The following is a 23,080-nucleotide window of genomic DNA, read 5'->3' as shown; positions in this document are numbered from 1 at the left end:
TGTGTGTTGCATTCCTATATGCAAATAAGAAGTTATCCACCTTGTGCTGAAGTTTTATGTCTTCGTTACCCATGGCCTTTATGGCCTTCTTGAAGGTCTGGACAAACCTTTCAGCCAATCCATTGGTGGCGGGATGATATGGGGCGGACGTGTAGTGCTTTACCCCATTGTTCTTTAAGAACTTTCTGAATTCTTGGGACACAAATTGCGGTCCATTATCAGAACATATCTGTTCCGGCAGCCCATTCCTGGCAAAAATGGTCCTTAATACTGTGATGGTTTTTTCCGTGGTGGTGGAGGACATCTTTATTACCTCCGGCCACTTGGAGTGCGCATCAACTGCGATTAAGAACATTGAGTCCATAAATGGACCAGCAAAGTCGATGTGCACCCTTTGCCAGGGAGATGAGGGCCACTCCCATGGATGTAGAGGGGCCTGTGGCGGAGCATTTTGGACCTTCTGGCATCCTAGACAGTTTTTGGTCATGCCTTCGATGTCTCCATCGATACCTGGCCACCATACAAACGCCCTAGCTAGGTTCTTCATTTTCACTCCACCCAGATGCCCCTCGTGAAGCTCCTTTAGTACTTTATCCTGGAATTTGGGTGGAATCACCACTCTGGATCCACACATCAAGGTTCCTCGGCACACTGACAGCTGTTCTCTTCTTTACGAGAATGCTGGCAACAGTGGTTCGCCATGTGCTGGCCATCCCTTCACTGTTAAATCGTAGACCCGTGAGAGAGTAGGGTCATTTCTTGTCTCCCTTTCAATGGCAGCATTTGTCACCGGTAGACATTCCACTATGGTAGAGTGGAATATCTCTACTGGGTCTACTGTAGATGCCTCTTCTATCGTTGGCAACGGTAGGCGCGATAACCCGTCAGCATTCCCATGCTGTTTTGACCCTTTGTATTCAATGTTGTATTGGTGTGCCCCTAGAAAAAGGGACCACCTCTGTAATCTTTGTGCTGTCATAATGGGAACACCTTTTTTAGGGTTGAATATGGAGATGAGGGGTTGATGGTCAGTCAGCAAGGTAAATTTTTGTCCGTGTAGGTAATGGTTGAATTTCTTCACTCCCCATACCAGGCTGTGTGCTTCCCTGTCTATTTGGGCATAGTTACGCTCAGCTGAGTTTAATGAGCGTGACGCAAAAGCTATCGGCCGTTCTGAGCCATCAGGAAATTTATGGGATAATACTGCTCCTATGTCGTAAGGGGATGCATCGCACGCCAGTCTGATTGGTAGTGATGGGTTGTAATGAGCCAAAACTTTCTCGGATGTGATTAAGTCTTTACATTTATGGAAGGCATGTTTACAGTCTTCGTTCCATTTCCAAATCACTCCTGTCTGTAGAAGATCATTAAGAGGGTGTAGAATAGTTGATAAGTTCGGTAAAAATTTATGATAGTAATTTATCAATCCCAGGAATGACCTTAATTGTGAAACATTTTCAGGTGCTGGGGCATTTATAACTGCTTCAATTTTTTCAGGTGACTTATGCAACCCTTCCTTATTAATTATGTGGCCACAATATGATATCTGATTTTGGAAAAATTCGCACTTGGGGCGATTTACTCGTAGGCCCCGTTCTTTCAGCCTAGTGAGCACCTGCTCCAAATTGGCAAGGTGCTCGTTGTCGTTTTCTCCTGTTATAAGGATGTCGTCTAGGTAGCATGGAGTCCCCGGAATCCCTTGCAGGACTTGCTCCATAGCTCTTTGCCAGATAGCTGGAGCTGATGCTACTCCAAAAACCAGTCGATTGTACTGGTACAGGCCTTTGTGTGTGTTTATTGTGAGATACTTTTTAGAGGTCTCCTCAACCTCCATCTGTAGATAGGCCTGTGCCAAGTCAATTTTTGTGAAACGTTTCCCTCCGGATAGTGAGGCGAAAATATCTTCTATCCTCGGAAGAGGATACTGTACCGTGTGAAGGACCGGGTTTACAGTCACCTTAAAGTCCCCACAGATGCGAATTTTTCTCTGTTCCTCAGAGTTATTTTTCAATGCTTTTTTCATGACTGGAACGATGGGTGTTGCCCATTCGCTCCAATCTACTTTGGATAATACGCCTGCCTTTTCCAAATTCTCCAGCTCTGCCTCGACCGCCGGACGTATTGCGTATGGTACCGGTCTTGCCTTAAAAAATTTTGGAATTGCTGCATCGTCCACTTTTATTGAGGCGGTGATGCCTTTCAAGGTTCCTAGTTTCTCTTGAAACACTTCTTTGGCGTTGGCCAAGATGTCTTTTAATCGTTCAGGTATGATGTCATCATTGTTTTTTTCCTTACTGGTCACCGTCAGTGCCTGAATGGAATGCCAGTCTAAACGTATCTTCCTTATCCATTCACGTCCCAACAATGGTGGACCACCACCTTGTAGAATGTATAAATACAACTTTTGTATTTCTTTGCCGTTGTATACTACAGGCACCCTTATTTTTCCTTTGGAGTATACTTTCTGCCCCGTATATGTTTTTAAGATAATGGATGTGTCTTTTAGAGGTATATGCGAAAATAGCCTCTCGTAATCTCGTCGATTTATTACGGTTAGAGCTGATCCTGTGTCTAGCTCCATTTTAACTGGGGACCCTGCTATTGTGAGGGTAACCCAAATGGTTTGGTAATCCTCTTTGGCAAGTACATTATGTAATTTGAGACAGCTTAGTCTCTTGTTTCCGGAGTCGCTATCGCTATTCGTGTCTTCGGAGCTATTGTCCGTCATCATTTGTACCTTCCTGTATTTTTCTTTATTGATTTTTTGTTTTCTGTCCGTGGATTTATTTTGTCCAGATTGGCATACCCGTGCAATGTGTCCAATCTTACCGCATTGCCTGCAAGCTTTGCTCTTGAACCAGCAGTCCCTCTGGTTATGGGTGGATCTGCCGCAGCGATAACATCTTCCGAACTCCTGTGTCATTTCATGGGTGCCGAAGTCCTGTGTCTTTTGTTGTATCTCTGCAACTCCTTTTGCTGCTGCTTCATATGATACAGCCATACTGAAAGCTTTGTCCAATGTTAAATCTTTTTCAGAAAGCAGTCTTTTTTGTGTTCCTTCACTTAAGAGACCACAAACGAATTTGTCTCGAAGATAATCCGATAGTCCTGCTCCGAATTGGCAGTACTTTGATAGCTTTCTTAATTCGGTTAGGTAATCAGCGTTACTTTCATTCTTGTGTTGATTTCTCTTGAAGAACTTGAATCGTTCCGCTATCAGCAGCGGTGTTGGGTTTAAATGCTCCTGCAGTGTATCCATAATTTCTTTAAAATTCTTGTCCTTTGGTTTGGCTGGAGTGATTAAGTTTCGTAACAGCCCGTATGTCTTCGCGCCCATTAAGTTCAGAAGTACTGAAACTTTTTTTTCATCTGCTATTCCATTTGCAGTGCAATAAACCTCTACTCTTTCCACGTATGTGGTCCAATCTTCTATTTCGCCATCAAAGGCATCAATATTACCAGATTTAGGCATTTCAGAAAAGATATGGTGCTTCCCGCGCTTTTTTTTCTCTCTGTAGCAACGATATGGCGCTTCCCGCGCTTTCCCGCCGCTGCTACCGATAACAACGCTGTTTTACTGTGGTTTCCGTTTATTTACTGTTGGAGACTCGTTCCCGACGGAGGTCTAAACGCTGACCTGCTTGCCGCACCGGCCGTCTCCCGAGTGCTCCCTCCCAGTCCGTTATTGCTTGCCTCCGATTTCGCTGCCTTTCTCAGCTGTAGAGCCCGCCGCTGGAGCCCCAGCCTGACGCCCAGGAAGGATTAGTGCAGTACCTGACACCAGCTTGGCCAGCTGGTGAAACCACAGTTTCTGTTACTTCCTTGAGTCTTCTGGACGCTGGAGGAATCGATGTCCTTGAGGTGCTGCCGAATTGCAGGTAAGTCCGTTTCCACTTCGTCGCCACTGTAGTGTCCGTGTGTAGAATAAGACACTGAAGACAGGAGTCGGTTCATAGGTATTTACTGAGCAAGTCTGGGGGGGGGTTTCTGAAGGATATACACAATACATAGGCTTATATAGCCCAAGTGGTAATTACCGGCATTACGCACACCTGGGGCTCTTAAAGGCACATACACCACAATTGCTCTTAAAGGCACATACACCACATGTACGAGTTAAAATTGGACTCTTGTGTTAGTCTGTATCTCCAAAACTGTGATCCTACATCATTGGGTCATATACTGTGTGAACTTTTAATCACACATTTACATTCTAGTATAATTTATTGTGAAAATTGACTTCACTATCTAGATTCACATATGCAATCACCATGTGAATGTTATCTGGCTCTATCTACATTATCTTTAACAGTTCAGAAGTGCTATTTTGTTTGGTAATTTGATGAGTGGTGTTGCTGTTTTTATACTTTTGAGGAAGAATGTTGTTATTGGGGAATCAAATCTGTTTTTGGTTTTGAAGCTTGGTGTCAGCCTCATGCATTCTTAGATTATGATGGACCAGATACAGAATGGAGTTCTCAGTATTTTGTCCTAACAATGTTTCCAAGCGAATTTAATCTCAAAAGTGCTCCTGACTGTACCAATGTTTTTAAATTTTGACCACCAGCCTTATGACTTTACTGAGGAAGGATGTTCTTGCCATGGAGGGAGTGCAGCAAAGATTCACCAGACTGATACCTGGGATGGCAGGAATGATGTATGAATAGAGATTGGGTCGATTGGGCTTATATTTGCTAGAGTTTAGAAGAACGAGAGGGGATCTCATTGAAACTTATAAAATTCTAACAGGACTAGACAGACTAGATGCAGGAAGGATGTTCCCGATGGTCGCAGTCTAAGGATAAGGGGTAAGCCATTTAGGACTGAGATGAGGAGGAATTTCTTCACCCAGAGAGTGGTGAACCTGTGGAATTCTTTACCACAGAAGGCAGTTGAGGCCTACTTATTAAATATATTCAAGAAGGAGTTAGATATATTTCTTAAGGCTAAAGGGATCAAGGGATATGGGGAGAAAGCAGGGACAGGGTACTGAATTTGGATGATCAGCCACGATCTCATTAAATGGCGGAACAGGCTCGAGGGGCCGAATGGCCTACTCCTGCTCCCATCTTCTATGTTACTGAATGAGGCTGCCAGTTAATAGCTAATGTGGGTAGTTTTTCGCTGCTTAGTTGTGACTACCAGTAATTGGCTAGAACTGAGGGAAATTGACAATATATCAACTCGGTGTACTACCTACTCCCTTCCTTCTGTTTTTCAAATTAATAATATTTACATTCTTTGGAAAAATTGAAGTTGTGTCATAATTGTAAAATATATTGGGGGTCAATATTGCCAATAAGTCCAATGTAGTGAAGTAAGAAGTAATCCGACAACATTGTTTACAATATCATTGAAATGCTTTGTATTAAAATGTGGAAATTATTTTTTACATGGGTTGACCTTTGAATTTTTTTTTAACACAATAAGCTTTGAGGCTTTAAAGCTGAATATTAAGATTTGAAACTTTGTGCGCCAGTACTTAGCTTGATCTATCTTTTATTAATTCTGATTACATCATCTTATGTTTGATATTGTTCCCTGATGACCATAATTTTTTTTTAACCGAAATGGCAACTAGAGCTTTAAAGTTTAGCGGCCCTGCAAGAACAGGTCTTCGAAAATTTTAAATGCTTGTATTTTGTTACTCCTAATGAATGCATGTTGTTGTTGGCATAGCTCATAGTTTGGCATTAATGGCGATGATCGTACTTTAAAAAATGGCATTGTAACTTTTTCCTTAGTATAACCTAAATAAATAACTTTTAAAGTTATAAACTTATGTCTTTAAAGATTGATAATAGATTTATCTACTAAAAGGACAACTCTATCTATCTAAGTAATAGTTGTGGATAAGGTGAAACATTGCTTACATTATATAGAGTCTCCATTTTTCTGTGTACAACTGAGCAAAGCTGTCAGTGTCCAAAATTATAGGCAGTTCACCGAAGTTTTTGGTCACTAGGGTGATAGCATTATGCCATTGGTATTGAGAGCTGTGCCCAGGAAGTTCCTATGCATCACTTCCTTTTTTGGGACTGACAAATCAAACTTGGATTTTAAAAATATTTGGAATTGTTATTTCTTTTGTTCATATGTGATTGAATACATTTACCTTCAAAACAATAATTGGAAGAAATGGTTGCAACAGAACTTTATGTCTACCACAGGAAGTGATGCAAAGGAACTTCCTAGGCACGGCTGCGAAGAAGAAAGGCACAATGGCATCGCCCTAGTATCCAAACATCCAAGTGAGCTGCACGCAATTACTGACAGTACCTTTGTTCAACTAGACACAAAATCTAACTATAATGGTGAGTAACCTTTCAGCATATCCACAATTATAAGTAGGGTAGAGTTGTCCTTCAGTGCTGTACTTGTGTTCTTGATTTGATTTCTGTTTGTTTTTGTTGTCTGTTAGAATATGCTTGAAGTATGCCATATCAATAGTGTTGTCATCTTCACCTTGTAATAGTCTCTGTGTAATTCTATCATTAAATCCATAATTGAGGGACCATCCATAGTCATCGTCTTCTCAAGAGTACAAAGTACTTCATCTCCAAAAAGCATGCTCTATTTTTGTTTTGACATGTGTTGGTAACGTGAACTTAAACCCTAGACAACCCTTTGTGCTGTTGTGAAAACGAGAGCAATTATGGATAGAATTAACAAGACTTGGTTATCTGCTTATTACTATTGACCAATTATTCAACTGGTTCAAACAGTGCATTATTGTAGCACTCGTCATACCTTTAAAGTGAGGTGTGCAATATTATGATTCTAATATCTAAATACTGCAACAGGCATGTTTCAAATTTGTATAATAAATTGTTAGCATCATACCTGGCAAGCTTTGTATTACAGCGATTGCTCCAAATATACTTCAGGATCTGTATTTCCACTATGGCATTTAAAAAAAACAACAAAAAAAATAATAATTTTGCATTTTGTTTTGGAGGAGCAGGAGGAGGGAGAGATCTCCCTACTACTCCTCCTTTGCAGGCTGCTCTTCATCATTCAAGTCCATTTGGGATGGCAGATTGGGCTGCGCTACCAATTTATCTCCGATGGTTATCCATGCCGTTCCATAATCAGCTGCAGGGTGAATGAGGTGTTGTGTTGTCTTGTCATGTCTCGGCTTAGACAAAATGCTTTTCCTTCTATTTGGTGTTTTATCAATCAGCTGGCTGAGAAGAGGGGAAAAAAAATAACCAAACTAAAGTGGCACGTTTCAAGTGTCCGGCAGCAGTGAGATTAAGCTGCTGACCTGGTTGTGAGTCTCGTGTTGAGGTACCCAACTATTTGAACAAATTCTCTATCACTTCAATTATTATAACTGGCATATAGCTAATCTGCAATTTAACCTGTGACTGTAGTAGTGATGTACTAGAGGATTGGTTTGATGTGAGTGGTGATTCAATGGATTTTAAAAGAAATTGCTTCGAACCTGCTATACTGATGGAGTTGAAGTCACTAGTTTTGATTTATTCTTCCAAGCTGCCATTTATTGCTGAGTTAACAATTCATTAGTTATAGAAAACCCACCATCTTGTCTAAGAAACTTGGGATTATATATTTTTGTTTAAAATTCACATGGTTTTTAGAGAGCAGAAATGTACTTCTAGTCCTTAAAAAATTGCAGGTAAACTGAGTTTACAGCCAGCAGTACAGAAGCACTGTGTCCCACAACTGATCATTTGAACTACTAACAATTTGTTCTCGGGATACAGGCAACACTGGCAAGGCCACATTTATTACCTATCCTGTGTATGCATTTATTGAAAACTAATTTACTGTTACCACCTGCCCTCTGGTATAGCTGGCAGGTTAGAACTGCAGGCAATTTGTGTTCATACAAACTATTACCAAATATTTGAGACTTTAATAACAACAGAAAATGTTGGAAACACTCTCAGGTCAGGCAGCATCCGTGGAGAGAGAAAAACAGAGTTAATGGGGCCGATTTTCATTAAGCTGTCGGGAAGGAGGCGGGACTAAACTTTTGGGTTTTAGTCCCGCCTACATCGACGTCCGGCCAATCCACGCGATTTTCCCTCGATTGACCTTGTTGAGTCCGCCCAGCGGGCTCAGCAGACCAATTAAGGGCCAACCGGCAACAGGTGATGTCACAGACTGAAATTTCATCTGTCGAGGTCTTGACAGATGAAATATCAATGTTTCACAGCTGTTTGAAGCTGTCAAACACTGACAGTCTGACTTCTAACCTGAGTCCTTCTACACAGACTCAGTTAGAACTCTCACCGGCACTGAAAGCTGAAGGCTGTCACTTTTGACAGCTCGCAGCCATTTTGCTTTCAGTGCCGGTTGAGTGATGGACTCCCGAAACCTAGAGGAAGAAAGGCTGTTAAGGTAAGTACAGGTAATTTAAACTTCTTTACACACACCAAACATACTTATCTTTGCACTCATGCACCCATCACTCACCTGAACACCGACATCGCGACCCCTCCAAGTCCTTCAACCCGACGGCCCGCCTGCTCTAACCTGGCGTGGTTTGGAGCCATCGGGAATCCCACACGACACCCCTCAAAATAGCGAATAGGCTAAAAACTGCCTGTTATCTACCTGTTAACAGGCAGTTAATTGGCACTAATCCCTTCCCGCCTCAGGTTGGCAGGTCCCAGTGCGGGGCGGGTACCCGCCTCCTGAAACTTATGTGGAGGCGGGTTTTGGGCGGGATGGTGTCGGGACCCCCGAATTCGGGATTTCCCCCCCCCCCCCCCACACACACGCCTGAAATCCCGCCTGACGGCTCCAGGAAAATCGACCCCAACATTTCAGGTTGCTGACCTTTCGTCAGAACTGGAAAAAGTTAGAGATGTAACAGATTTTTAAGCAAGTGTAGGGGCAGGGAAAGGGAGGAGGGGAAGGAAAAAACAAAAATGCAGGTCTGTGATAGGATGGAAGGCACGAGAGATTAAAAGACAAAAGGGATGATGGTGCAAGGCAAAAGTAGATGGTAATGGGACAAGTTAAGAAACAAAAGATGACTGGATGAGGTGTAAATGGTAGTGGCAGAATGATCGACAGCTGCCATGTGATCCCACCACCAAACACATCTTTCCCCTCTCCTCCCTTCCCCTTTCAGCATTCCAAAGGGACCACTTCCTCTGTGACACCCTGGTCCACTCCTCTATCACCCCCAGCACCCCTTCCCCTTTCTATGGCACCTTCCCGTGCAAGCGCAGGAGATGCAACACCTGCCCTTTTCCCTCCTCCCTTCCCACTGTCCAGGGCCCCAAACACGCCTTCCAGGTGAAACAGCGATTTACTTGTACTTCTTGCAATCTAGTATACTGTATTCACTGCTCACGATGCGGTTTCCTCTACATCGGGGAGACCAAACGCAGATTGTGTGACTGCTTTGCGGAACACCTCCGTTCAGTCCATAAGCGTGACCCCGAGCTTCCGGTCGCCTGTCACTTTAATTCTCCGCTCCACTCCCACTCTGACCTCTCCATCTTTAGCCTCTTACACTGTTCCAATGAAGCTCAATGTAAGCTCGAGGAACAGCACCTCAACTTTCGATTAGGCACTTTACAGCCTTCTGGACTCGACACTGAGTTCAACAATTTCAGATCATAACCTCGGCCCCTATTTTTTCTAGACCCATCTTTTGTTTCTAAACTTGTCCCATTACCATCCTCTTTTGGATTGCACCATCATCCTTTTCGTCTCTTAATCTCTCCTGCCTTCCATCCTCTCTCAGACCTTCCCTTTTGTCCTTTCCTCCCCTCCTCCCTTTCCCTGCCCCTGCAATTGCTTAAAAATCTGTTGCATCTCTAATTTTTTCCAGTTCTGACGAAGGGTCATCGACCTGAAACGTTAACTCTGCTTCTCTCTCTATAGAAGGCTAACTCCTCAAAGTTGCTTTTTCTAACCAGTAAGGATCGACTTCCTCTCTGTCCTGCGCCTTGTGGTGGCCTGAAGATGGCAATACACTACAGTATAGTCCCCTGTGACAGCCATCTCCATAATGATAACCGATTTGTCCCTGACCAACTGCAAGGGAACTGAGCTCAGGATAAATGGATGATCGACAGCCCAGCTGACACAGCAATGAACATAGAGTTGCTATGGAACACTTCCAGACAAGAGTACAGGGCAAGTCGGTGCGTGTGTAAGCAGACAACACCATGGTGGTCCAATTCATCAACTAGCTGGTAGATGTAAAAGATCACATGGCACTACTTGAATAAGAGCACGTAAGTTCTTCTAGTGTCCTAGCCATCATTTATCTCTCAAACAACACCACCAAAAACAGATTATCTGGTTATTTACCTGATTGATGTTTGTGAGACCTCGCTGTGTGTAATTTGTCTACATTGCAACAGTTATTACACTGCAAAGGTACTTCAGTGGTTTGTGAAGAGCTTTGGCATGCCCTGAGGACATGAGGTTTTTCATAAATGCAAGTTCTTTTCTTTTAGTGGCAGATGCCCTCACTCATTTCACAGATCACTCTCACGAGCGAAAATATCTGCCACGGGGTAGTTTAGGAAGTTTTTCTGAGTTGGGGGGGAGGGCATCTGGAGATAGACAGGTTTGCCTCTGTGAACAACCATCGGCTCCTTTGTTTTTGCTCGAGGGCTAAGTTCATGTCTCCAGACACACAGGCCGGAGGCTGAACAGTCTTTTACTTTTCCTGGACATGTGGATTTCTGTATGGGTTTCCCTGAACCCAAGGATAGTTCAAAGGATTCAAGCTGACAGAACGAATGTTGTACTGGTAACCTCATATTGGTCTCGCAAGCTGTGGTTCTCATCAGTTGTGACAGCGGGCAAAGACAGGATTCCACTCCCTCTACTGTCTCAGTTGGAAGCGTCATATGTACTCTTGCCTGGAGATATTATTCCTATGTTTCAGCTGCTTTGAAATGCCCCTACAGTGTGTGGAGCATGTGGAACGATGAAGAATGATAGATTACCTACCTGGTAGGGTTTTCATTCTTTGAATGATATGAATCTTCGATACACCACAATCCTAACCACCTTGCTCTTGCAGGGATATAGTTTTGGGCAAGAGGGGCAGGCTATTGTTAAGCAGTTAGGTTCAGGTCGCAGTGAACTGTGCAATGGTACATGTGCTGGTGCTTTATATACAGCATGGGAGGAGGCGATAGGCACCAACTATCTGTAACATCATGACATTATCGTGTGTGCTTGGCACATAGTTTCTCCACAACCTATCAAAGCAGGCTACACTCTTCCAGTGTGTTGGGAATGCACGTCATTCAACAAAGACGACCCTACTGGGTAGGTAATCTGTCTTTTTTAAGATCTTGGTTTGTTTAGTTACCTCCTTTCTTCCCTGCAAGGTAAGTGCCATACCCCATGAAACATTTGACATCAGTTACCTTTTTGATATTATGTCAAAAAGTACTTGTGAAGGCAGCATCCCTTTTTATGTAATGACACTGTTTTGAACATAATGCCATATTCTTATTTTTTAAGTTCCCAAAAATATAACCTTTGTACAATAATTTGCTCTTGCATTTAAATCAAAGACAGCAGTTATGCAAAACCTAATGCACAGACAGCAGAAAATTATGCATTGTCTTATTAAAAGCTATTGAGAGTTACTGCAGAAGGTGATTGTGAGCATACTTCACAAAAAAAAGCCGCTTTTAAGTAGTCAGTGTTAATGTTTAGATTTATTTTCAGTCCATGATATGACACTTCAGCTGCACTGTGCTTGTAATTACCTTGGAACGTGAACTGAATTGTTCATCAACTCCGCCTGGTCAGACATTATTTTAACATCCGTCCATATGTGTGCTGTTTAAATTTTCTGCTTCCCTGCTTGTTTGTTTTCTTCCATTTTTAGATAACCCCCTCCTCCCCAGAAGGTCACACATCATTCCCCAGACTTCGAAAACAGGCAGGTAGGCAGGAGTTCCGACGAAGGGCCATCGACCTGAAACGTTTAACTCTGTTTCTCTCTCCACAGATGTTGCCTGACCTGCTGAGTATTGCCAGCGTTTTCTGTTTTTCTTTCAGATTTCCAGCATCCGCAGTATTTTGCTTTTGTGGCAGGTAACTCTGCTCTGTATCTGGCCATTTATAATTGTGGGAAAATGACCGCCGATGTGCTTGACTCTTGACCCTGCTTCTTTCGCTCCGCATAAGGTAGCACATGTGACATCACCTTTGCCGCAAGTGTCTTGTGTGGCCACACGGATGGAGAGATGATTGTAAGGCAGAAAGTAGAGGTAAAGGGAAGTTTCTTGAAGTGGAAAGACATAGTGAGCCGTGTTCCACTGGGGTCTGTGTTGGGGCTGCTTTTACTTACTGTGCAGATAAATGAGCTGGACTGAGGAATTGAGGGAACAATACCAAATCTGATGACACCCAAGTTGCAGGGAATGGCAAATGGTGCAAGACTCGATAGTAGAGCTATTAGGAAGGGCAGATACATGGTAGATGCAGTTCAGCGTAGAAAGATGTGAAGTACAGGAATCCCGCCCCAACTGCGGTTTTGCCATACGCGGATTTCAAGTATACACTGTTTCCTCTCTGCGACAACTTTTGCCAACCGCGGCAGTGAATTTTGCGTATACATGGTTTTAAATTTAGGATTAAGGTAAATAACATGATTTTATTGCTTTTATATTCTTTTTTATTGTGTTATTTAAACATTTATACTGTATTTGCCAACCGCGGATTTACTAACCACGAGGGTTTTCAGGGACGTATCCCCCGCGGTTGGGGAGGGATTACTGTAATATATTTTGGAAGTATAAATGGGGAAAATTCACCTTAAATGGTAAGATTTTAAATGCTATAGAGGAGTGGAAGAACAGTAATGTGCAGATAATACAGGTCATTAAAGGAGGCGGTATAAGTAGATAAGGTCATAAAAAGGGAAATGGAATCCTTGATTTTGTATCTCAAGGCATAGAATATAAAAGTAAGGAGGTAATCTTGAACGTGTATAAAATCTTGGGTTGCAGTTGGTGCATTGTATACAGTTTTGGCACCTCATTATAAGAGGGATATAAAAGCAATTGAAAAGATCCAACACAGATTAATTTGTTGTTACCAGAGGTTGAGGGTTTATGGTTATGAAGAGACACTCTATAGATAAGGCTATTTTCACAAGCTGAGAAAGTTAAGTGAGTGACCGGATAGAGATTATAAAGGATTATGGCAAGGCAAATGGTGATTGATTGTTTCCACTGCTCAGTAAGATAGCCATGTGAGAGCATGCATTTGAGAGTTAAAATTTTAAAAAATCTTTACAGAAAGGGTGTTTAGAATGTGGAATTCTCTGCTGTACAACCTTTGTTGAAACAGAGTCCATAAAATATTTTAAAAGTGAATTGGATAATTACTTGAAAAAGGGTTTGGGGAGTGAGCAGGAGAGTGGAATTAGAATATATTACTTGCAGAGAAAAGCAGTGGCACAAACTTAATAGGTTGAATAACTTGCTTCTGTGCTGCGGCATTCTGTGATTCTCCAAAACCGTTTCTGGGCTCTAGGCTGCAAAGTGTTAAAATGCAATTTTGTTTATGTTCTATATTTAATTGCAGGTTTCAAGTGAGGATCTCCTTTAGTTTGTTGGTTTAAAGGTGCAGGAAGACCTGGCAGTAACTGCTTCTACATCAATTCTTAATCTTTTTAGAGAAAATTGTATGGTTAAGACATTTTTGTGATAAGTTAGTAACTGGAATGAGGAATAATCCTGTATCGTTATGCCATCCGAAAGCTTTACCCTTCCCAGGCGCCCATCAGTACGCATTACATCAGTTGGCATGTTTGGAGAGGGCAAGGTTGATTTTGCTGTTTACTGCACACTTCCAGAATCATTGAAAAATTTTGTTTTTTGTGTTACATTATTTAGTTTTTTTTATCCTGTTAAGGTTGAGGAAATGATAAATTTACACAAAATATTGGTTAGACCGCAGTTAGAGTACTGTATGCAGCTTTGGGTGCAGTAAGGACAGTGAAGTCATTGAGGTTAGGTGATATTTCTTCACACAAAGGATTGTTGGAGCATTGAATGCTTTGCCCCAGTGTGTGGTTGAGACAAAGATCATTGCATTAAAGGCAAATTGGATAAATATTTGAAGCAGATACTAATACAGTGCTACAAAGAGAGAGAAGTGCAGTGGGATTAGTTTTGGATTGCTATAGCATAGAGTCGGCACGGATGGCTCAATGGGCCGAATGTCCACTTTCTGTGGTTCTATAGGAAAGATCCGTGTTGCATTGGTCAACAATAAAGTGAAAAGGAAGTGGCTTGCGGTGTAGGACCTATTTCCACCAGTAATGTCTTGAGCGATTCAGTATCTTAAATCATTCTTTTGAACAATTTTGTATCTATAGGAGCAATAATAATTAATTATAAATAAATAAGTCATTTATTTATTTATTTGATCACACATGCTGATTTGAAGCAATATCATCAAACAGATTGTAGAGAATAAGAATGAAGAAGGGCTCTTCAGCCAATCACCTCACCTTGCTGAGGCCCATTTTGAGAATTTGCAGATACCATTTTTGTCCCGCTCCTGTCTCGGCTCTAAGTCTTTGTCTCTCTAATCACTGAATCAGAACTCTCCAATTTCCTTTTCTTATTTTAGTGTTTGAGCCAAATCCACATCCGATTGCATGAATTGTTTATAAAATTGACACTTGAAGTGCAAAGTAGTCACTCAGTTATGTTTATCTTTTGGCTTCCATGGGTTGTAAGTGATACCTAGGAACATATTGTAAAGCTATCGTCACACATTCTGATTATCAAGGGACCACTTTATAACCATTGCCTGAACCAGTTAGTTATCATTGAACCATAAAGTCATCGATATGTGCTATTTTTCTTGCTAAAATTACATACTGTTTGACGTAAGAAAACTCACTAAGCACTTGGTTGAATATAAAACAAGGCTTTAATCAACTGTTTCACAACCATGAGATTCTAGTTACATCACTAGTTCCTGGTTACAAAAACGTCCTGGGAAAGCTGGGCCCACACCCGAGTATTTATACTCCTTGGACGGCGCCACCAGCTGGCCGCCCAGTGTTATTTCATGAGTCATTTCTTCATGAATGATAAGATTCATGACACTGTGGTATTTTGTTTCTCGTCTTAGGAATTAATGATGCTTTGTAACCATAACAAAAGACATTCTAGATGCTAGTTGTCACAGTTTACCATGCCGAGTGTATACAATATATAGGATAATTGGCAAGTTGGAGTATACTGCTTAACATCTTCTTAACCCTGAATTGTGTTCCTACCTTGCAATTAATATATACTTAATGATTCTTTACCATAGTGTGCTATCTTTCAAGTATACATTTTATTTGGCCTCCCCATTGAGTATTGGTTATTTTGATTAAATGTTCTGCAGCAGTACTGTTTTGCTCCCTCACCCAAATGACCGTTCACGTGTGAGCCCAGATGGTGAGTGTATTTGATTATATGATGCATCATAGCTGAGGCTACTTCTTTTCTCCAGACATCCCCACCTATGTATTTGCCAGCTTGGTTGTTGGCTAATGATCCAGCTAATTTACCCCCGGCCCACTTCCACTCCTTTTTCACCGCCCCCACCACCACCCCCCCTCCAAATTCAGTGATACTGTGGTCAGTTATATTACCATAGCTTGTAACATTCACCATCCTATATGTCAAATAGTTATATTTGATCTGTCCATTCATCATCCAGCTCCTAAGCTTCATCCCATGCTCCTCATTATTGTTGTTGGTAAATAATTTCTGGGTTCAAATTTTTTATATTTTGAAAGATCTTGAGTACTTCAATCAGATGTCCTCTCAGTCTTCTGATCCTCTCTAGTGGTATCACTCCTACCTCTTTGAGTCAGAAGGTTGTGGATTCAAGTTCCACTGCAAACTTGAACATGTAACCTCGGCTGGCAGTTTAATGTAGTACTGAGGGAATACTGTACTGCAGGCGGTGCCACTTTTGGATGAGACGTTAAACTGAGGCCATGTTTCCTTGGTTAGGTGAACATAAAAAAAATGTATAGGACATTTTTGAAGAAGTACATGGATTTGTTCTGGTCAATGTTTGTCCCTCAATTGACACCAACAAAATAGATTAACTGATGATCCATCTCTTTTTGCTTTTTGTGGAATCCAACTGTGTGCAAATTGGCTCTTTGCCGACAAAACCAGCGATTACATTTTTTAAGTAATTAATTACCTGTGAAGCACTTTCGGCCATTCTGTCAGTGAGCTCCGTATAAATTCAAGTTTGTTGTTACATTTCCAGTGAACATATTTGGATAACCTTAATCCAGAGAGTTTAGGCCACGATAGTAGAGCCAAGACTTGGGGAGTCACAAGTGTGCACAAGTTTAACCATCTTAAACCACACAGCCTACCAGAACACTGGTAAGCTTCCCACCCTGTCCAGCCAAAGTTGCTCTACCCTAAGGCATTGAGGTGTAGGAATATTTGCATCCAAGTGGGAAAAATCTCAGTCCCCAGTGATAGGTCTATCCTTCCACTAGCGTGCCAGGCTGGTCAGTCATCAATCAAGGCCTAGTGTATCTGCCTGACTCGGGTATCAGATCCCAGAGTCTGCCACAGAGTGTTTACTTGGCCCTGAGCTTGTATTGATGGGTGTATCATCATGTTGCCACAGCGATCCCAAAGAGACGACACGTACCTCCCCTAAGGAGGCCAGCCACTAATTGATGATCAACTGAAAATTTACAAATGCGGGTTTGTACCCTTGCTAGGCAGACAGTAGGTGCCAGGAACAACATGACGAGTAGCGCAACTGACCACGAAATATGCGAGTGCATTTCCACCATCTTCCTGATCACAGTGATGGACACACCAGTTGGGGTAAGCCCTTGCATTGCCTAAAGATGTGCGGGTTAGGTTGATTGGCTATGATAAATTGACCCTTAGTGTTAGGGGGATTAAATACGCGGGGTTACGGGGATAGAGTGGGATATGTGTTGGTGTAGGGGTTATGGGGATCGGGTGGGATATGTGTCGGTGCAGGCTTGATGGGCCGAAATGGCCTCTATCTGCATTGTGGGGTTTCTGTGATTTCTGTGAATTGGTGGTGTGGTGTGTTTAGAAGGAAAGAACAAACTTGCCTTTATATAATGCCTTTCATGTCCCCAGAACATCCCAATGTGCTTCACAGCCAATTCATTATTTTGAAACGTCGTCGCTGTTGTAATGTAGGCAAATGTGGTAGTCAATTTACACATGACACGATCTCACAAATAACAATGAGATAACTGACCAGATAATCTGTTTTAAGGATGTTGGTCCAGGGATAATGTTGGCCACAACACTGGGCGAATTTGCCTGCTCATTGATCAGCATCAGGAAATCTTTTCTGTACATGAGAGGGTAAATTAGGCCTTGGTTTAACTTCTCATCCCCTGTCTGCCCTCTTACGTGGACATAAAAGATCCCATGGCCCGATTCAAAAGTTTTGAACAGAAGGAAAACTCTCATTACTCATGATTGCTGCCATGGCTGTGGTTTTCCCCAATGGTGTCACTAACTTAGCAAATAATGATCTTTTCCTGTTCTTGAAACTCACGATTATCATAAAATTTGATTTACAGTACTGGGCAAGCTTACTGCTGTGATTGAATTGTGTATTCACCACAGCCCTTGCCAGTGAAGCTGTTCTTCCTGTGCTGCAGTTGTAACACTATATATGTGCACTCGTCAGATTGGATTGCTGTTCATTCCTCAAATTCATGAAAATGCAGAATAAGGAAAAGCCTTTACATTACTTTATAGGTCAGGGCAGATGGCTGCTCACGCAACTTGACAAGCTAATTGCTGCCAGTGAAATAGCTGCAAGATGGTTGACGACAGTAGAAACTGATTTAATTTTTAATGGCTGTGATTCTTCAAGGTTTAAATGTGGATCATGGTTTCCTGTGAGCAGTTGACTGAACGCTGGGCCAACCATGATGCCTGTTTGCAGTCAGTATTTCATATGCAGTATTTTCTTTGATGAGACTATGGCCCAGAAATTCGGGTCGGGGGCATCCCGCGGGTGTAAGCCCCCGACCTGCACTTAGCTTGCGCGCCGGCCGTTGAGCTGTGAGCCCCCGTGGAATTCCGATCCTGGGCCTGCTCCAACTGCCGGCACGCAGTGCTTGCGTACCCCAGGGGCGCAGTTAGTTCGATGCGTCCCCTGGGATCACGTGGGCCATGGGGAGCCAATCGGAGCAGGGAATGCTTCATTCATAAGTTTGACAGGAAGAGCTGTCAAAACTTAGAAATACTACGGGCCCCAAAACATCACTAAATCTTTTATATAAAAAAAAATTTAAAAAAAATAAAAAAAATTTAAATCACATTTTTTAAATAAAAATTACATGAAATAACTATTTTAAACAATTTCAATTTTTGAAAAAAATAATTTTATTTTCTAACGGGGCTAAAAATAAACGTACTTTTCTTTAAAGTATTTAAAAATAATAAACCTGTGGAAAAAATGTTTTAATTTTAATTAATTCACCACTTACCTTGTAAAAAGCAGGCCTTACGACTGCTTTTTAAATGTGTAACTTCTGCAGACTTACCCTCCCGGGAAAACCGGCAAAAAAAAACCCGTAAGTTTGATGCGCACACGCAGCCTCCCCTGCGCACGCGTTCGAACTCTGAACCCCTTTCAGGGGAACGGAAGTGCATGCAGGAAACCGGCACTTCCATTGGGCCTACAGGTGAGCTCCCCGTGCGTACTCACCCGTGGAGACCCGAATTTCTGGGCCTATGCATTCAGTTATCTCCATTCTGAAAATAAATAGAGCAAATTGTTATTTTACCATGCAGGAGTTAAGTGGGGGTGGGGTAAATCAAAGGTACAGTGGTGGGGCTTCACTGACTGAGGATCGGGAAGAATTTCCAATTGACCTAAATAGGTCACTTCTTTGCATCATATGACTTTAGCACTCTGTTACAACAGTGACTGTTCACAAAGGCCTCTTTTTTCCCAAGCTTTTGGTAGTTGTAAAGAAGGAAAAACTGAATTCTTCCTTTCATTGAGCTCAAATATTTGACCTAATATGTCACAAATAAATGTTATATAAGGAAGTGGTCCAGTGCCAACTAATGCCTAAAACTGCCCTTTTTTGCAATATTTCTAAAATATGAGTAATTTTCAGTGTCGTGGCCAATCTACTGCATTGCACATCTGACTGTTCAGTGTCCACAGCGATATTTTGTGTGTGATCTTAAATCTTGACCGTTTTTGTAGCCATTTTACAAAGCAGTTTTAGAAATATTTACAAATTACTGCCAATGTGCAAGAATAAAAGAAGGAAGGAACTTGCATTTATATGGCGCCTTTCACGACCTCCAGACGTCCCAAGGTGCTTTACAGCCAATGAAGTACATTTTGAAGTGCAGTCACTGTTGTAATGTAGGAAACGCGGCAGCCAAATTGCACACAGCAAGCTCCCACAAACAACAATGTGATAATGACCAGATAATTTGTTTTTTTTGTTCTGTTGATTGAGGGATAAACATTGGCCAGGACACCGGCGATAACTCCCCTGGCTCCTCTTCGAAGTAGTGCCATGGGATCATTTATGTCCACCTGAGAGAGCAGACATGGCCTTGGTTTTAACGTCTCATCTGAATGGCAGCATCTCTGGCAAAACAATCATATTGGGCCAGAAATTCGGGTCGGAGGCTTCCCGCGGGCACAAGCCCCCGACCTGTACTTACCTAGCGCGCCGGCCGTTGTGCTGTGGGCCCGCGTGGGATTCTGATCCTGGGCCGCCTCCAGCTGCCGGTGTGCAGTGCTTGCGTATCCCAGCGGCGAAGTTAGTTCGAAGCGTCCCCTGGGATCACGTGGGCCATGGAGAGCCAATGGTAGCAGGGAATCTCCATTCATAGATTTGACAGGAAGACCTGTCAAATCTATGAATTAGAGATCGGCCCCAAAACCTAAGTAAAACTTCAAATACATTTTTTTTTAAATCACATAAATTAACTATTTTAAACAAAAATTTAAATTTTTGAAAAAATTAAAGTTTTTAACGGGGCTAAAAATAGACTTATCTTTCTTTAAAGTATTTTAAAATGATAAACCTGTTGAAAAAAATGTTTTAATTTTACTTAATTAACCTCTTGTTTAAAAGCAGGCCTTGCGCCTGCTTTTTTCACGCGCAGCTGCTAGGGACTTACCCGCACGGAGAAACCTGTAAAAGAAAAAAAATCGGAAGTTCCAGGTCTACGCACACGTTTGACCTCCGAACTCCTTCCTTCAAGGGAACGTAAGTTCCGGTTTCTAGCGCATGCGCAGTGTATGCTCGAAACCGGCACTTCCATTGGCCGTACGGGTGGCCAAAGGAAAATAGTGCTATTAATTGCCAAAAAATAAATGTATTCATACGCAACAAAAAATAGTGCTTAATTTGAAAATTTTCAGAAAAATACAGAATTCTTGAGAAATCATGAAATGCCTGGCCCCAGACAGGCATACAGAAATCCAAAACTGAGGGGCTCAGTTTGAAAACCTGTTCTGGTGTGACAACACATCATTTCTGTTTCATTTTACTTGGTGGCTGAGGTGTATTAAAAATATTGTCCCCTGTAGAAAAATTGGCACCACTTCCTGCGACCTGGACAGTGCACTGTGGTACAGCCTTAACCCAATGTCACATATATTCATAAATCTTAATCATCTAACTAGTAGTTTTAGCAACATTATTATTCATGACTGGGGGGGGAAAGCTGAAACATAATGGAAAAGAGCAAATGTATTCTTTTTAAATAATGAAACAACAACAACTTGCATTTATATAGCACCTTTAACATACTAAAATGTCCCACGGCATTTCACAGGAGCGTTATTAAACAAAATTTGACACTGAGCTACGCAAGGAGATACTAGGACAGGTGGCCAAAAGCTTGGTAGGTTTTAAGGAGCGTCTTATAGGAGGAGAGAGAGGTGGAGAGATTTCGGGAGGGAATTACAGGGCTTAGGGTTTCGACAGCTGAAGGCGTGGCCGCCAATGGTGGCATGATGAAAATTGGAGATGCGCAAGAGGCCAGAATTTGAAGAGCGCAGAGATCTCGGAGGGTTGTAGGATGGAGATTATAGAGATGGATAGACAAGTTAAGCGTGTGTGATTCCCAGTTTGTGGACACTACGATGCAGAGCATGCTGCTTAAATGCACAAAGAGCTGGATACATAATACTGCCCAGCGTGGCCTTTTCATCTTGTTCGCTCTGAGGCAGTCCCTTGGCTGTAGGAATTCATTGTGTGGGATACCGTATGTTCTGTCACTCTGCAGTGCAGCATGTTATTGCATCATCATCATCAGCACAACACCCAGATGCTATGGTGCACATTTTATAATTGAAGAAAAAACACCATTTGCCTTATTTCTTTAACTTTTTCCTCCACTTCATATGTATCTGAAAGGGGAAAAAAAAATCATGATATCTAAAATGGACTAATCAAGTGAGCCATAGAATGCAGTAACCAGATGAATCTAAAGTGGAACGTTACAATAATTGGAAAAATAATGAGTAATGTGACACAGAATTGATTCCCATTGTATTAAAGTCAATACCAATAGACTTTGCTTAACAGGGTGAGATGTGATTAATAGGATGGTTTCATTTTCACTGGCATATACAAAATTAGTAGGCTTTGACAATATGGGACTAATGATTTTCTCAAGGTGAATAATGCTTAGGAGGTAGATTTTTAGAATTGGTGCTTTATAGGATATGCACACAAGTGGAAAATGGGTTCTCTCCCTCCTCCCCCACCCCCCCCCCCCCCCAAATACTTGTTTTCAGGTGTTACTTGTTTGAAATACCATCACAAAATGAGAGAACAGCTGGCCTGTCATTAATCAGTGATTTGTGAAATACAAGTTTTTATGTGGCTGTCTTGGCCTGGGATAGAATACGGGCAGTAGAGTTTTAGATGAACTGAAGTCTACGGAGAATGGGAAGCTGGCCAGTAGAGCATTGTAATAGTCTGGAGGTGATAAAGGCATGGGTGAAGATTTCAGCAGCAGATGGGCTAAGGCAGGGGCAGAGGTGGGCAATGTTATGCAGGAACATGGGAACAGGAGTGGGCCACTCAGCCTCTCGAGTCTGTACCTCAACTTCATTAACCACCTTTGATCCATATCCTTTGATATCCTTAATTAACAAAATTCTATTGATCTCAGATGAAAATTCCAGTCGACTCCAGCGACCACAGCCTTTTGGGAGAGTTCTAGATTTCCACGACCCTTTGTGTGGAAAAAGTGCATTCTGATTTTATCCCTAAAAGGCCTAACTCTGACTTTAAGATTATGCTACCTTGTTTTGGATTCCGCCACCAGAGGAAATAGTTTCTCTGCATCTACCCTATTGAATCCCTTCATCATCTTAAAGATCTCGATGCAATCACCCCTCAACCATCTAAACTCTAGAGGTGGAAGTAAACAATTTCCGTCATGGAAAAATATGTGATTAGAAGCTCAGCTCGAGGTCAAATATGACGCCGATGTTGGGAACAGTCTCGTTCAGCCTGAGACAGTGGCCAGTGAGGGGGATGGAATCATTGTCAAGGTTATGGAGTTTGTGGCAGGGGCTTTAGTCTTCCCAATATTTAACTGGAGGAAATTACGACTCATCCAAAACTGGATGATGGACAAGCAACCTGGCAACACCGAGGCAGTGGAGAGGTTGAGAGAGGTGGTGGGGACATAGACCTGAATGTATTCAGCGTACATCTGGAAGCTGGCACCATGTCTTCTGTATGATGTAGATGAGGAAAAGGAGGAGGGCAAGGATAGATTCTTGGGGGCAATCTGGAGGTAACGGCATGGGGACGAGAAGAGAAGCAATTGCTGTAGATGCTGCAGCTGTAATTTGATGGGTAAGAGTGGAACCAATTGAGGGTTGTCCCACTGAGCCGGAGAATGGAGGAGAGGTGTTGGAGAAGGATGCTGTAGTCGTCTGTGTCAAAGGCTGCAGGGAGGACAAGGGGGACCATGCACCGTGGTCACAGTCGCACAGGATATCATTTGTGGCTTTGGCTCGAGCTATTTTGGTGCTATGGCAAGGGTGGAAAAACTCTGCATGT

The 23,080-nt window shown here is 42.2% G+C and overlaps 1 protein-coding gene across 10 annotated transcripts in view; it reads left to right on the top strand.

Moving 5' to 3' along the window:
• LOC147117016 (disco-interacting protein 2 homolog C) overlaps positions 1–23,080 on the top strand; it is a 597,563-nt gene that overhangs the window by 185,355 nt on the left and 389,128 nt on the right. For 7 of the 10 annotated variants that reach the window (XM_085987584.1, XM_085987583.1, XM_085987580.1 and 4 more), the window contains exon 1: positions 4,991–6,314. The exons of 1 other annotated variant lie outside the window; for it this stretch is intronic. In XM_085987584.1, the coding sequence (XP_085843710.1) occupies positions 5,978–6,314 (337 nt within the window). In that variant the 5' untranslated portion in view covers positions 4,991–5,977. Of the gene's footprint in view, positions 1–4,990; positions 6,315–23,080 lie in introns of those variants that run through there. 2 more of the 10 variants (XM_085987581.1, XM_085987582.1) reach the window with 1 other exon arrangement.

The sequence above is a fragment of the Somniosus microcephalus genome, chromosome 5 (assembly GCF_052327205.1).
Source record: "Somniosus microcephalus isolate GS21.2 chromosome 5, FLI_Smic_1.0, whole genome shotgun sequence".
Classification (NCBI taxonomy): Eukaryota; Metazoa; Chordata; class Chondrichthyes; order Squaliformes; family Somniosidae; genus Somniosus; species Somniosus microcephalus.
This window is presented reverse-complemented; position numbering and strand designations above follow the sequence as displayed.